This window comes from Oncorhynchus mykiss, unplaced genomic scaffold (genome assembly GCF_013265735.2).
Source record: "Oncorhynchus mykiss isolate Arlee unplaced genomic scaffold, USDA_OmykA_1.1 un_scaffold_232, whole genome shotgun sequence".
NCBI lineage: Eukaryota > Metazoa > Chordata > Actinopteri > Salmoniformes > Salmonidae > Oncorhynchus > Oncorhynchus mykiss.
This window is the reverse complement of record NW_023493699.1, coordinates 405,001-421,210: the sequence shown is the minus strand read 5'-3', so window position 1 is coordinate 421,210 and position 16,210 is coordinate 405,001. Positions and strand designations below refer to the sequence as shown.

General features: G+C 44.2%; 1 protein-coding gene across 3 annotated transcripts in view; it reads right to left on the bottom strand.

Moving 5' to 3' along the window:
- Positions 1 to 467: 467 nt before the first annotated feature.
- Positions 468 to 16,210, bottom strand: part of LOC110516791 (transcriptional activator Myb) — a 49,627-nt gene continuing 33,884 nt past the window's right edge. For 2 of the 3 annotated variants that reach the window (XM_036973351.1, XM_036973353.1), the window contains 6 exons: positions 12,482 to 12,697; positions 9,099 to 9,193; positions 8,251 to 8,437; positions 8,081 to 8,164; positions 1,394 to 1,477; positions 468 to 1,023 (listed from right to left, as the gene is read on the bottom strand). In XM_036973351.1, coding sequence (XP_036829246.1) covers positions 889 to 1,023; positions 1,394 to 1,477; positions 8,081 to 8,164; positions 8,251 to 8,437; positions 9,099 to 9,193; positions 12,482 to 12,697 — 801 coding nt within the window. In that variant the 3' untranslated portion in view covers positions 468 to 888. The remainder of the gene's footprint in view (positions 1,024 to 1,393; positions 1,478 to 8,080; positions 8,165 to 8,250; positions 8,438 to 9,098; positions 9,194 to 12,481; positions 12,698 to 16,210) is intronic. The other variant, XM_036973352.1, reaches the window with a different exon arrangement.

Here is a 16,210-nt window from a genome sequence, read left to right as displayed (position 1 = left end):
GCCATTGTTATGAACGTTCTCAAGCCGCCATAGTGGTGATATTAGCGGAGGCTAATTACTGTTTCGTCTAAATGACACTATAGCGCCTGGAAATACGATGACATTGCTAAAAGTAGTCAAATATTTAGTAGGAAAAAAACAACTTTGTCAGCATTATCATGTCATCAAATGTACTTAGTTAGCAAAGTTTGTAAAAAAAAAATAGCTAGCAAATTCTAACGTTAGCTAGCTAAAATCCGGTGGCCTGCCATCAATCTTAGCTAGCTAGCTAACGTTATACAGCATCTAAAGTCAATCTTAGCTAGCTAGCTAACGTTATACTGCATCTAAAGTAAATCTTAGCTAGCTAGCTAACGTTATACTGCATCTAAAGTAAATCTTAGCTAGCTAGCTAACGTTATACTGCATCTAAAGTAAATCTTAGCTAGCTAGCTAACGTTATACTGCATCTAAAGTAAATATTAGCTAGCTAGCTAACGTTATACTGCATCTAAAGTAAATCTTAGCTAGCTAGCTAACGTTATACTGCATCTAAAGTCAATCTTAGCTAGCTAGCTAACGCTATACTGCATCTAAAGTCAATCTGGCGAAATGATGACAAAAGGTTTTCCTACTAATGTAATCCTTCTGAATGGCATTGTGCTTCCAAGCCGACTGCAATACACTTTTGATTCAATCTTCACCATTGACGATGTATTGAGTAGAACGCTCAGTCAGGCGTCAGGTCAGAAGTTCAAAACAATATGGTGACAAAACAACCCATGAGTACGAAATAATAGAAATAGAAATAAACAAATTAAAATCTTTGGTCCTTGAATCCAACGAGTGTCTCTGTCTGTCTGTCTGTCTGTCTGTCTGTCTGTCTGTCTGTCTGTCTGTGTATATATATTACATGACCAAGGTCCTAGCAGAGTAAGAAGTGATGTATTTATGCTCTAAAGCCAAGACCTTGTCCTCCACCTTCCCACAAGCCACTTGGTCATCCACCTTCCCACAAGCCACTTGGTCCCAAGTGTTGAGCTGCTGAGAGAAAGGTTTTGCATGATATTATTGACATGTTACATGAATCACTTTAAAAGCCCCCCCCCCCCCCCCCCCCCCCCCCCACACACACACACACACACATACATACACACTCTCTCTCTCTCTCTCTCTCTCTCTCTCTCTCTCTCTCTCTCTCTCTCTCTCTCTCACACACACACAGTCTTGTATAACTAAACCTAACCCTAGCTCCTAACCATAAACCCCCTAGAAACAGACTAACAAAATGTCCCCAGTTGGTCAAATTTGTGTTTGTTTACTATTCTACTTAAAAACATACGACTTCTGATCCCAACAAATATAGTTAAACACATCCACACACACACACCCACACGCACGCACATGCACAAACCTGTAGTGGGCTGCCCAGAGACCGACGGGGGAGGTGGTAGGGTTTGTGTCCGTCTTCATTCAGTGCAGAAGTAGTCAGCAGATCCTACAGAGAGAGGGAGATAGACAGAGAGAGAGAGAGAGAGAGAGAGAGAGAGAGAGAGAGGGAGAGAGAGAGAGAGAGAGAGAGGGAGAAAGAGCGAGAGAGAGAGAGAGAGAGAGAGAGAGAGAGAGAGAGAGAGAGAGTCAGAGAGACTATCCAAGGCCTGAGGTCATCTGCCTTTGGGCTAAAAAGCAGAAACCCAGACTTCACCAAAGAAATCGGTAATAAAGACATTGTCATCCTGCAAGAAACCTGGTATAGAGGAGACGGACCCACTGGTTGCCCTCTAGGTTACAGAGAGCTGGTAGTCCCATCCACCAAACTACCAGGTGTGAAACAGGGAAGGGACTCAGGGGGTATGCTAATTTGGTATAGAGCATACCTAACTCACTCCATTAAATTAATCAAAACAGGAACATTCTACATTTGGCTAGAAATTCAAAAGGAAATTATCCTAACAGAGAAAAATGTCCTCCTGTGTGCTACCTATATCCCCCCACTAGAATCCCCATACTTTAATGAAGACAGCTTCTCCATCCTGGAGAGGGGAAATCAATCATTTCCAGGACCAGGGACATGTACTAGTCTGTGGCGACCTAAATGCCAGAACCGGACAAGAACCTGACACCCTCAGCACACAGGGGGAGAAACACCTGCCTGGAGGTGACAGCATTCCCTCCCACATAGGCACAACTATGACAACACAACCAACAAAAACGGGTCACAACTCCTGCAGCTCTGTCGCACGCTGGGTATGTACATTGTCAATGGTAGGCTTCGAGGGGACTCCTATGGTAGGTGCACCAATAGCTCATCTCTTGGCAGTAGTACTGTAGACTACTTTATAACTGACCTCAACCCAGAGTCTCTCAGAGCGTTCACAGTCAGCCCACTGACACCCCTATCAGACCACAGGAAAATCACAGTCTACTTAAACAGAGCAATACTCAATCATGAGGCATCAAAGCCAAAGGAACTGAGTAACATTAAGAAATGCTATAGATGGAAGGAATGCAGTTTGGAAACCTACCAAAAAACAATGAGGCAACAACATATTCAATCCCTTTTAGACAATTTCCTGGGTAAAACGTTCCACTGTAATAGTGAAGGTGTAAACTTGGCAGTAGAAAATCTTAACAGTATATTTGACCTCTCAGCTTCCCTATCAAATCTAAAAATCTCAAATAGAAAACCGAAGAAAATTAACAATAATGACAAATGGTTTGATGAAGAATGCAAAAATCTAAGAAAGAAATTGAGAAACCTGTCCAACCAAAAACAGAGACCCGGAAAACCTGAATCTACGCCTTCACTATGGTGATTCACTAAAACAATACAGAAATACACTACGGAAAAAGAAGGAACAGCATGTCAGAAATCAGCTTAATGTAATTGAAGAATCCATAGACTCTAACCACTTCTGGGAAAGTTGGAAAACACTAAACAAACAACAACACGAAGAATTATCTATCCAAAATTGAGATGTATGGGTAAACCACTTCTCCAATCTTTTTGGCTCTATAACAAAGAATAAAGAGCAAAAACATATACATGATCAAATACAGATCTTAGAATCAACTATTAAAGACTACCAGAACCCACTGGATTCTCCAATTACATTGAATGAGTTACAGGACAAAATAAAAACCCTCCAACCCAAAAAGGCCTGTGGTGTTGATGGTATCCTCAATGAAATGATCAAATATACAGACAACAAATTCCAATTGGCTATACTAAAACTCTTTAACATCCTCCTTAGCTCTGGCATCTTCCCCAATATTTGGAACCAAGGACTGATCACCCTAATCCACAAAAGTGGAGACAAATTTGACCCCAATAACTACCGTGGAATATGCGTCAACAGTAACCTTGGGAAAATCCTCTGCATTATTATTAACAGCAGACTCGTACATTTCCTCAATGAAAACAATGTACTGAGCAAATGTCAAATTGGCTTTTTACCAAATTACCGTACAACAGACCATGTATTCACCCTGCACACCCTAATTGACAACCAAACAAACCAAAACAAAGGCAAAGTCTTCTCATGCTTTGTTGATTTCAAAAAAGCCTTCGACTCAATTTGGCATGAGGGTCTGCTATACAAACTGATGGCAAGTGGTGTTGGGGGTAAAACATACGACATTATAAAATCCATGTACACAAACAACAAGTGTGCGGTTAAAATGGGCAAAAAACACACACATTTCTTCACACAGTGTCGAGGGGTGAGACAGGGATGCAGCTTAAGCCCCACCCTCTTCAACATATATATCAACGAATTGGCGCGGGCACTAGAAAAGTCTGCAGCACCCGGCCTCACCCTACTAGAATCCGAAGTCAAATGTCTGCTGTTTGCTGATGATCTGGTGCTTCTGTCACCAACCAAGGAGGGCCTACAGCAGCACCTAGATCTTATGCACAGATTCTGTCAGACCTGGGCCCTAACAGTAAATCTCAGTAAGACCAAAATAATGGTGTTCCAAAAAAGGTCCAGTCACCAGGACCACAAATACAAATTCCATCTAGAGCACACAAAAAACTATACATTCCTTGGCCTAAACATCAGCGCCACAGGTAACTTCCACCAAGCTGTGAACGATCTGAGAGACAAGGCAAGAAGGGCATTCTATGCCATCAAAAGGAACATAAATTTCAACATACCAATTAGGATTTGGCTAAAAATACTTGAATCAGTCATAGAGCCCATTGCCCTTTATGGTCGTGATGTCTGGGGTCCGCTCACCAACCAAGACTTCACAAAATGGTACAAACACCAAATTGAGACTCTGCATGCAGAATTCTGCAAAAATATCCTCTGTGTACAACGTAGAACACCAAATAATGCATGCAGAACAGAATTAGGCCGATACCCACTAATTATCAAAATCCAGAAAAGAGTCGTTAAATTCTATAACCACTTAAAAGGAAGCGATTCCCAAACCTTCCACAACAAAGCCATCACCTAGAGAGAGATGAACCTGGAGAAGAGTCCCCTAAGCAAGCTGGTCCTGGGGCTCTGTTCACAAACACAAACACACCCTACAGAGCCCCAGGACAGCAGCACAATTAGACCCAACCAAATCATGAGAAAACAAAAAGATAATTACTTGACACATTGGAAAGAATTAACAAAAAAACAGAGCAAACTAGAATGCTATTTGGCCATACACAGAGAGTACACAGCGGCAGAATACCTGACCACTGTGACTGACCCAAAATTAAGGAAAGCTTTGACTATGTACAGACTCAGTGAGCATAGCCTTGCTATTGAGAAAGGCCGCCGTAGGCAGACATGGCTCTCAAGAGAAGACAGGCTATGTGCTCACTGCCCACAAAATGAGGTGGAAACTGAGCTGCACTTAGAGGGACATATTTCCCTCAGATTACACAGATCCACAAAGAATTCGAAAACAAATCCAATTTTGAAAAACTCCCATATCTACTGGGCAAAATTCCACAGTGTGCCATTACAGCAGCAAGATTTGTGACCTGTTGCCACGAGAAAAGGGCAACCAGTGAAGAACAAACACCATTGTAAATACAACCCATATTTATGCTTATTTATTTTATCTTGTGTCCTTTACCATTTGTACATTGTTAAAACACTGTATATATATAATATGACATTTGTAATGTCTTTATTGTTTTGAAACTTCTGTAAGTGTAATGTTTACTGTTGTAATGTTTACTGTTTTATTGTTTATTTCACTTTATATATTCACTTTATATATTATCTACCTCACTTGAAATGGCAATGTTAACACATGTTTCCCATGCCAATAAAGCCCTTGAATTGAATTGAATTGAATTGAGAGAGAGATGCTATACAAATGGATAGAAAGTGGTGTTGGGGAAAAACATACATCATACAATCCATGTACACAAACAACAAGTGCGGGTTAAAATTATCAAAGAACACACACATTTATTTCCACAGGGCCGTGGGATGAGGCAGAGATGAACCCACAGGGCCGTGGGATGAGGCAGAGATGAACCCACAGGGGCGTGGGATGAGGCAGAGATGAACTCAACTTCTTCAACATACAGAACCAGTCAACAGTTTGGACACACCTACTGCTACTACTCCTACTACTTGCGAGATGGCATATTTATTTCATTTCATTTGCGATTTTCATGAATAGTTAACGTTGCGTTATGGTAATGAGCTTGAGGCTGTAGTCACGATACCGGATCCGGGTTTGGGAGATCAGAGAGGTTAAGATAGAAAACACTCTAAAGTTTCCAAAACTGTCAAAATATTGTCTGTGAGTATAACAGAACTGATATTGCAGGTGAAAACCTGAGGAAAATCCAACCAGGAAGTGCTGTTATTCTGAAACTACTGTTCCATTGCATGCCTTCCCTCCATTTAAAGGGATATCAGCCAGATTCATTTCCCTATGGCTTCCACATGGTGTGAACAGTCTTTAGACATAGTTTCAGGCTTTTATTCTGAAAAACGAGCGAGAATGATCACATCGCGTCAGTGGATAGCTGTGTGTCCCCAGAGTTTTGCACAAACAGCTTGGAGCAGACCTTTTCTCTCTCTCTCCTATTGAAAAAGCTACCGTCCGGTTGAAATATTATCGATTATTCATTGTAAAAATAACCTGAGGATTGATTATAAAAAACGTTTGACATATTTCTACGAACTTTACGGATACTATTTGGAATTTTCTTCTGCCCGTTGTGACCTGCTCGAGCCTACTGAACAAAACGTGCCAACCAAATGGAGGTTTTTGGATATAAAAATAATCTTTATGGAACAAAACAAACATTTATTGTGTAACTGGGAGTCTCGTGAGTGCAAACATCTGAAGATCATCAAAGGTAAGCTATTAATTGTATTGCTTTTATGACTTTCGTGACCAATCTACTTTGCTGCTAGCTGTTTGTAATGTTTTGTCTGCTGAGAGAGATGTCCTCACATAAACCCTTGGTTTGCTTTCGCAGTAAAAAAACATTGAAATCTGACACGCCAGGTGGATTAACAAGCTAAGCTGTGTTTTGGTATATAGCACTTGTGATTTCATGAAAATAAATTATTTTTAGTAATTTAATTTGAATTTGGCGCTCTGCAATTCAGCGGATGTTGACGAAAATGATCCCGCTAAAGGGATGGGTGCGCCAAGAGGTTTTAAGGAGTTGAAAGGTGAAAGGTTAAAAGGGTTAAGAGATGACAGGTGGGTGTGTAGTCCTGTAGCAACGGCATAGGATCGATTCCCACCTACTGTTCTACCTTATATATCTTTAGCTGTACCCCTCAAACTCAACTCTGGACCTCTAAGACAGTTTCACTGCGTTTTTTTCAGGGACTGATTTAGACCTGGGACACCAGGTGGGTGATTCCCCCTCTAATCAGGGACTGATTTAGACCTGGGACACCAGGTGGGTGATTCCCCTCTAATCAGGGACTGATTTGGACCATCGACACCAGGTGGGTGATTCCCCTCTAATCGGGGACTGATTTAGACCTGGGACACCAGGTGGGTGATTCCCCTCCAATCAGGGACTGATTTAGACCTGGGACACCAGGTGTGTGATTCCCCCTCTAATCAGGGTCTGATTTAGACCTGGGACACCAGGTGGGTGATTCCCCTCTAATCAGGGACTGATTTAGACATGGGACACCAGGTGGGTGATTCCCCTTTAATCAGGGACTGATTTAGACCTGGGACACCAAGTGGGTGATTCCCCTCTAATCAGGGACTGATTTAGACCTGGGACACAAGGTGGGTGATTCCCCCTCTAATCAGGGACTGATTTAGACCTGGGACACCAGGTGGGTGATTCCCCTCTAATCAGGGACTGATTTAGACATGGGACACCAGGTGGGTGATTCCCCTCTAATCGGGGACTGATTTAGACCTGGGACACCAGGTGGGACATTCTCCTCTAATCAGGGACTGATTTAGACATGGTACACCAGGTGGGTGATTCCCCTCTAATCAGGGACTGATTTAGACCTGGGACAGCAGGTGGGACATTCTCCTCTAATCAGGGACTGATTTAGACATGGGACACCAGGTGGGTGATTCCCCTCTAATCAGGGACTGATTTAGACCTGGGACACCAGGTGGGTGATTCCCCTCTAATCAGGGACTGATTTAGACATGGGACACCAGGTGGGTGATTCCCCTCTAATCAGGGACTGATTTAGACCTGGGACACCAGGTGGGTGATTCCCCTCTAATCAGGGACTGGGACACCAGGTGGGTGATTCCCCTCTAATCAGGGATTGATTTAGACCTGGGACACCAGGTGGGTGATTCCCCTCTAATCAGGGACTGATTTAGACCTGGGACACCAGGTGGGTGATTCCCCTCGAATCAGGGACTGATTTAGACCTGGGACACCGGGTGGGTGATTCCCCTCTAATCAGGGACTGATTTAGACCTGGGACACCAGGTGGGTGATTCCCCTCTAATCAGGGTCTGATTTAGGTGCAATGCATTATCAGGTAGAACAGAGAAGCACCAGTCTCTTGACCTCATAGGGGTTGAATACCCCTGCACTTCATATTCATTATAAAACATCATTATAAAAAAAGAGTAGACTGGAGGAGGAGGAAGAGGAAGAAGAGGAGGAGAACATGTGACATACAGGTACTTCCTGTGCGGGGCCGGAGGGGGAGAAGAGCTGGGTGTGGATGTCTGGTCCTTCCCACTGTAGACAGGGAGACTCCACCTGGAACACAACCACACCTGGTCAGAACCACAGAATATAACCACAGGGTCAGAGCACAACCACATGTAGATATTGATGTAAAGTACCTCTTGTTTGATCTTCTTTAAGGATGGCTGTTGGTCTGGGGAGACCCCGGTTGGCTGTTGGCCCCCGACTGAGACAACACACTCCATAGGTTCCTGTTTTATACACTCTACCATGGAAGACCTGAACGGGGTCAGAGAACGAGGAGACAACTCCAGAAGGGAACGACGGATAGTAGGAGTCGTGAACCTGAGAGAGAGAGAGACAGAGAGAGAGAAAGAGAGAGAGAGAGACAAGAGAGAGAGGCAAGAGAGAGAGAGAGAGAGAGAGACAAGAGAGAGAGAGAGACAAGAGAGAGAGAGAGAGAGAGAGAGAGAGAGACAAGAGAGAGAGAGAGACAAGAGAGAGAGAAAGAGAGAGAGAGAGAGAGAGAGAGAGAGAGAGAGACAAGAGAGAGAGAGAGAGAGACAAGAGAGAGAGAGAGAAGAGAGAGAGAGAGACAAGAGAGAGAGAGAGAGACAAGAGAGAGAGAGAGAGAGAGAGAGAGAGAGAGGAGAGAGAGACAGGGGAGAGAGAGAAAGAGAGACAGGGGAGAGAGAGAGACAGGGGAGAGAGAGAGACAGGGGAGAGAGAGAGAGACAGGGGGGAGAGAGAGAGAGAGAGAGAGAGAGAGAGAGAGAGAGAGAGACAGGGGAGAGAGAGAGAGAGAGAGAGAGAGAGAGAGAGAGAGAGAGACAGGGGAGAGAGAGAGAGACAGGGGAGAGAGAGAGAGAGAGAGAGAGAGAGAGAGAGAGAGAGAGAGACAGAGAGAGCGCAGCTGAGATTTACATCATTGACATGGAGATGTGTGTTAATCACTACTGTTACACAACGTGCTGAATATAAGAAGAGTACAACAAAAGATGCGTACATGCCGTTCTCTTTCTGCGGTCGGGGTGGAGCTGTGGCCACCAGGGGTTTCTGGGAGCTCATTGGTAAGCTGTGGCTGTCTGATTGGTTGAAAAGCTGCAGAAGAAAAACGGGATAGCGATCAATACCGCTTTGGGTATTGATTAACACATTACAGTATGAACAGGATCACAGTTACATCTAAAACAACATGGAGGAAAGAGTGGCCAGGGCAGTGTTTCTCCAACAACATGGAGGAAAGAGTGGCTAGGGCAGTGTTTCTCCAACACTACAATAACATGGAGGAAAGAGTGGCTAGGGCAGTGTTTCTCCAACACTACAACAACATGGAGGAAAGAGTGGCCAGGGCAGTGTTTCTCCAACACTACAACAACATGGAGGAAAGAGTGGCTAGGTCAGTGTTTCTCCAACACTACAACAACATAGAGGAAAGAGTGGCTAGGGAAGTGTTTCTCCAACACTACAACAACATGGAGGAAAGAGTGACTTGCTCTCAGTGTTTGCCCTCTCAGTGTTTGCCCTCTCAGTGTATAACGTCATAAAATCTGCTGTCTCGGCCACTGCCTGTCACCAAGGGAGTACCCCAAGGCTCAATCCTAGGCCCCACCAAAACAAAGGTCATGTGGTTTGGTCAGAAGAATGCCCCTGTCCCCACAGGTGTGATTACTACCTCTAAGGGTTTAGAGCCTGAGGTAGTCACCTCATACAAGTACTTGGGAGTATGGCTAGACAATACACTGTCCTTCTCTCAGCACATATCAAAGCTGTAGGCTAAAGTTAAATATAGACTTGGTTTCCTCTATTGTAATCAATCCTCTTTCACCCCAGCTGCCAAACTATCTCTGACTCAGATGACCATCCTACCCATGCTAGATTACGGAGACATAATTTATAGATCGGCAGGTAAGGGTGCTCTCGTGCGGCTAGATGTTCTTTACCATTCGGCCATCAGATTTGCCACCAATGCTCCTTATAGGACACATCACTGCACTCTATACTCTCTGTAAACTGGTCATCTCTGTATACCCATCGCAAGACCCACTGGTTGATGCTTATTTATAAAACCCTCTTAGGCCTCACTCCCCCCTATCTGAGATATCTACTGCAGCCCTCATCCTCCACATACAACACCCGTTCTGCCAGTCACATTCTGTTAAAGGTCCCCAAAGCACACACATCCCTGGGTCGCTCCTCTTTTCAGTTCGCTGCAGCTAGAGACTGGAACGAGCTGCAACAAACACTCAAACTAGTCCGCTTTATCTCCCTCTTCATTCAAAGACGCAGTCATGGACACTCTTACTGACAGTTGTGGCTGCTTTGTGTGATGTATTGTTGTCTCTACCTTCTTGCCTTTTGTGCTGTTGTCTGTGCCCAATAATGTTTGTACCATGTTTTGTGCTACTACCATGTTGTTGTCATGTTGTGTTGCTACCATGTTGTTGTCATGTTGTGTTGTTACCACGTTGTTGTCATGTTGTGTTGCTACCATGTTGTGTTGCTACCACGTTGTTGTCATGTTGTGTTGCTACCATGTTGTGTTGCTACCATGTTGTGCTGCTACCATGTTGTGCTGCTGCCATGTTGTGTTGCTACCACGTTGTTGTCATGTTGTGCTGCTGCCATGTTGTGTTGCTACCACGTTGTTGTCATGTTGTGTTACTACCATGTTGTGCTGCTACCATGTTGTGCTGCTGCCATGTTGTTGTCATGTTGTGCTGCTACCATGTTGTGTTGCTACCATGTTGTGCTGCTACCACGTTGTTGTCATGTTGTGTTGCTACCATGTTGTGCTGCTACCATGTTGTGCTGCTGCCATGTTGTGTTGCTACCACGTTGTTGTCATGTTGTGTTGCTACCATGTTGTGCTGCTACCACGTTGTTGTCTTGTTGTGTTGCTACCATGTTGTGCTGCTACCATGTTGTGCTGCTGCCATGTTGTGTTGCTACCACGTTGTTGTCATGTTGTGCTGCTGCCATGTTGTGTTGCTACCACGTTGTTGTCATGTTGTGCTGCTGCCATGTTGTTGTCATGTTGTGCTGCTGCCATGTTGTTGTCATGTTGTGTTGCTACCATGTTGTGTTGCTACCATGTTGTGCTGCTACCACGTTGTTGTCATGTTGTGTTGCTACCATGTTGTGTTGCTACCATGTTGTTGTCATGTTGTGCTGCTACCATGTTGTGCTGCTGCCATGTTGTTGTCATGTTGTGTTGCTACCATGTTGTGTTGCTACCATGTTGTGCTGCTACCACGTTGTTGCCATGTTGTGTTGCTACCATGTTGTGCTGCTACCATGTTGTGTTGCTACCATGTTGTGCTGCTACCACGTTGTTGTCATGATGTGTTGCTACCATGTTGTGCTGCTACCATGTTGTGCTGCTACCACATTGTTGTCATGTTGTGTTGCTACCATCATCAAACTTTTCTGAGTCAAAATGCCGAGACCAGTCAGATACTTATTTTTCAACATGACATAAAAAACGTAAACCTGCATATTGGCTTTGCTTGAATTGCCCAGTGTTGTTCTTCCCAGACCATTTAAAAATTATCATTCTAAATGTTAGGTATATGATCACACTGGTAATGGTAATGCCCAGCTGAGAGAGCATAACATTTGAGAGAGAGAGAGAGAGAGAGAGAGAGAGAGACAGCGAGATAGAGAGACAGAGAGAGACACAGAAATACAGAGAGAGCAAGAGAAAGAGACAGAGACAGAGAGACGCGTGGAGCAGACGAAACCGGCCAATGAAACCGCACGGTTGTCAGTCCCTGAGCCCTGATTGGGCAAGCCCTTGTCCGTTCTGGACAAGCTTCTATCAGAGAGCTGGCTGGTGCTGAGCTCACCCAATGAGGAGCGCCTCTGAGGAGGGACAAGAGCGACAGAGCAGTTTAAGACTAGCTTCAGATGTAGTCTAGGTTACAGTAGCAGTAGAATCTCTTGGATGAGAGAAGTCTTGGGCCAAGGCCATCTTGCAAACATATCGTCTTATATTGTCTTATAGTACCATTGACTCGCAGGTTTGATGAATAACTATTAAGCATTAATAAGAATGATTGAGTTATTAACTCCCTCGTTTACAGTAAAGTTTTCTATCTATGTATCTCTGTCGTATTCAAATACATCTGCCCTCCGTCAACACACACACACACACACACACACAAAAACACACACACACACACACACACAGACACACAAACACACACACACACGGACACACACACACACAAACACACACACGCACGCACACACGCACGCACGCGCGCGCACACACACACACACACACACACACAGACACACACACACAGACACACACACACACAGACACACACACACACACACACACACACACACACTGACAGACACACACACACACATCTGTCTTACCGAGTCGATGACTGACTCCATGAACTCCGGGAGGTTGGAGAGGGCGTGGATGTCATGGTGAATGTTGCTGTTGTTGTTGTTGTTGCTGTTGTTGTTATTGTTGTTGCTAACGCTGTGTGAGGTGCTCTCTATAGAGAGGCATGGAGCAGTGGCCTGGTAGTGATGACCTCGGCTCTCTGAACTGGAACGACCCCCCCAGCTGGAGAAAGGAATGATCTGAAAGAGAGAGAGAGACATTAATGGTTACTGTTCATTTCTGATTGTTCCATTTTCCTTCACTTGTTTACACAATGTAAACCTATAGTTCTGATTCCAAAAAAAGTCCCATTGTATTGAATTGAAAGAGAGAGAAAGAGAAAGAGTGAGAAAGAGAGAGAGAGAGAGAGAGAGACAGAGAGACAGAGAGAGACAGAGAGACAGAGAGAGACAGAGAGAGAGAGAGAAAGACACAGAGAGAGAGAGAGAGAGAGAGAGAGACAGAGAGAGACCAGCGAGACACCCTCCCAGACCTGCAGGACCCGCCCCTGGACCTACACATAGAGGACCCACGCCAAGAGGAATTACATCCAGACCACAGTACACCCAGACACATCCACACCCCCACCCCAACCAATCAACACCCCCCCACGTCAACCATGCCCACACCCCATTTAGGCCCCCTCAGATCAGACCTATGCCACTCCTGCCCACCCCATGCACCCCACCCCTGCAAAGAGGGCCTCAACATGGAAGCCACACATACGCCCAGGTAGTGAGCGGGCAAACAGTCCCAACCCACACTCTCACACTCGCCCAAGCCAATGGCATGTACCAGATGCTCAGCAGGCTCTGCTCACACTTACTGGCCTGAGGCCAAACCACGACCAACAATATTGGACACTCTATGGAACAAAAAGCCTTCACTATATCATCCTGGAATATCCAAGGCCTGAGGTCATCTGCCTTTGGCCTAAAGAGCAGGAACCCGGACTTCACCAAAGAAATCGGTAATACAGACATTGTCATCCTGCAAGAAACCTGGTATAGAGGAGACGGACCCACTGGTTGCCCTCTAGGTTACAGAGAGCTGGTAGTCCCATCCACCAAACTACCAGGTGTGAAACAGGGAAGGGACTCAGGGGGTATGCTAATTTGGTATAGAGCAGACATAACCCACTCCATTAAATTAATCAAAACAGGAACATTCTACATTTGGCTAGAAATTCAAAAGGAAATTATCCTAACAGAGAAAAATGTCCTCCTGTGTGCTATCTATATATCCCCCCACTAGAATCCCCATATTTTAATGAAGACAGCTTCTCCATCCTGGAGGGGGAAATCAATCATTTCCAGGCCCAGAGACATGTACTAGTCTGTGGCGACCTAAATGCCAGAACCGGACAAGAACCTGACACCCTCAGCACACAGGGGGACAAACACCTGCCTGGAGGTGACAGCATTCCCTCCCACATATGCCCCCCTAGGCACAACTATGACAACATAACCAACAAAAACGGGTCACAACTCCTGCAGCTCTGTCGCACGCTGGGTATGTACATAGTCAACGGTAGGCTTCGAGGGGACTCCTATGGAAGGTACACCCATAGCTCATCTCTTGGCAGTAGTACTGTAGACTACTTTATCACCGACCTCAACCCAGAGTCTCTCAGAGCATTCACAGTCAGCCCACTGACACCCCTATCAGACCACAGCAAAATCACAGTCTACTTAAACAGAGCAATACTCAATCATGAGGCATCAAAGCCAAAGGAACTGAGTAACATTAAGAAATGCTATAGATGGAAGGAATGCAGTTTGGAAACCTACCAAAAAACAATTAGGCAACAACAAATTAAATCCCTTTTAGACAATTTCCTGGGTAAAACGTGAAGGGGTAAACTTGGCAGTAGAAAATCTTAGCAGTATATTTGACCTCTCAGCTTCCCTATCAAATCTAAAAATCTCAAATAGAAAACCGAAGAAAATTAACAATAATGACAAATGGTTTGATGAAGAATGCAAAAATCTAAGAAAGAAATTGAGAAACCTGTCCAACCAAAAACAGAGACCCGGAAAACCTGAGTCTACGCCTTCACTATGGTGAATCACTAAAACAATACAGAAATACACTACGGAAAAAGAAGGAACAACATGTCAGAAATCAGCTCAATGCAATTGAAGAATCCATAGACTCTAACCACTTCTGGGGAAATTGGAAAACACTAAACAAACAACAACATGAAGAATTATCTATCCAAAATGGAGATGTATGGGTAAACCACTTCTCCAATCTTTTTGGATCTATAACAAAGAATAAAGAGCAAAAACATATACATGATCAAATACAGATCTTAGAATCAACTATTAAAGACTACCAGAACCCACTGGATTCTCCAATTACATTGAATGAGTTACAGGACAAAATAAAAACCCTCCAACCCAAAAAGGCCTGTGGTGTTGATGGTATCCTCAATGAAATGATCAAATATACCGACAACAAATTCCAATTGGCTATACTCAAACTCTTTAACATCATCCTTAGCTCTGGCATCTTCCCCAATATTTGGAACCAAGGACTGATGAGCCCAATCCACAAAAGTGGAGACAAATTTGACCCCAATAACTACCCTGGAATATGTGTCAACAGTAACCTTGGGAAAATCCTCTGCATTATTATTAACAGCAGACTCGTACATTTCCTCAATGAAAATAATGTACTGAGCAAATGTCAAATTGGCTTTTTACCAAATTATCGTACAACAGACCATGTATTCACCCTGCACACCCTAATTGACAAACAAACAAACCAAAACAAAGGCAAAGTCTTCTCATGCTTTGTTGATTTCAAAAAAGTCTTCGACTCAATTTGGCATGAGGGTCTGCTATACAAACTGATGGAAAGTGGTGTTGGGGGTAAAACATACGACATTATAAAATCCATGTACACAAACAACAAGTGTGCGGTTAAAATTGGCAAAAAACACACACATTTCTTCACACAGGGTCGTGGGGTTAGACAGTGATGCAGCTTAAGCCCCACCCTCTTCAACATATATATCAACGAATTGGCGCGGGCACTAGAAAAGTCTGCAGCACCCGGCCTCCGCCTGCTAGAATCCGAAGTCAAATGTCTGCTGTTTGCCGATGATCTGGTGCTTCTGTCACCAACCAAGGAGGGCCTACAGCAGCACCTAGATCTTATGCACAGATTCTGTCAGACCTGGGCCCTGACAGTAAATCTCAGTAAGACCAAAATAATGGTGTTCCAAAAAAGGTCCAGTCACCAGGACCACAAATACAAATTCCATCTAGACACTGTTGCCCTAGAGCACACAAAAAACTATACATACCTTGGCCTAAACATCAGCGCCACAGGTAACTTCCACAAAGCTGTGAACGATCTGAGAGACAAGGCAAGAAGGGCATTCTATGCCATCAAAAGGAACATAAATTTCAACATACCAATTAGGATTTGGCTAAAAATACTTGAATCAGTCATACAGCCCATTGCCCTTTATGGTTGTGAGGTCTGGGGTCCGCTCACCAACTAAGACTTCACAAAATGGGACAAACACCAAATTGAGACTCTGCACGCAGAATTCTACAAAAATATCCTCCGTGTACAACGTAGAACACCAAATAATGCATGCAGAGCAGAATTAGGCCGATACCCACTAATTATCAAAATCCAGAAAAGAGCCGTTAAATTCTACAACCACCTAAAAGGAAGCGATTCCCAAACCTTCCATA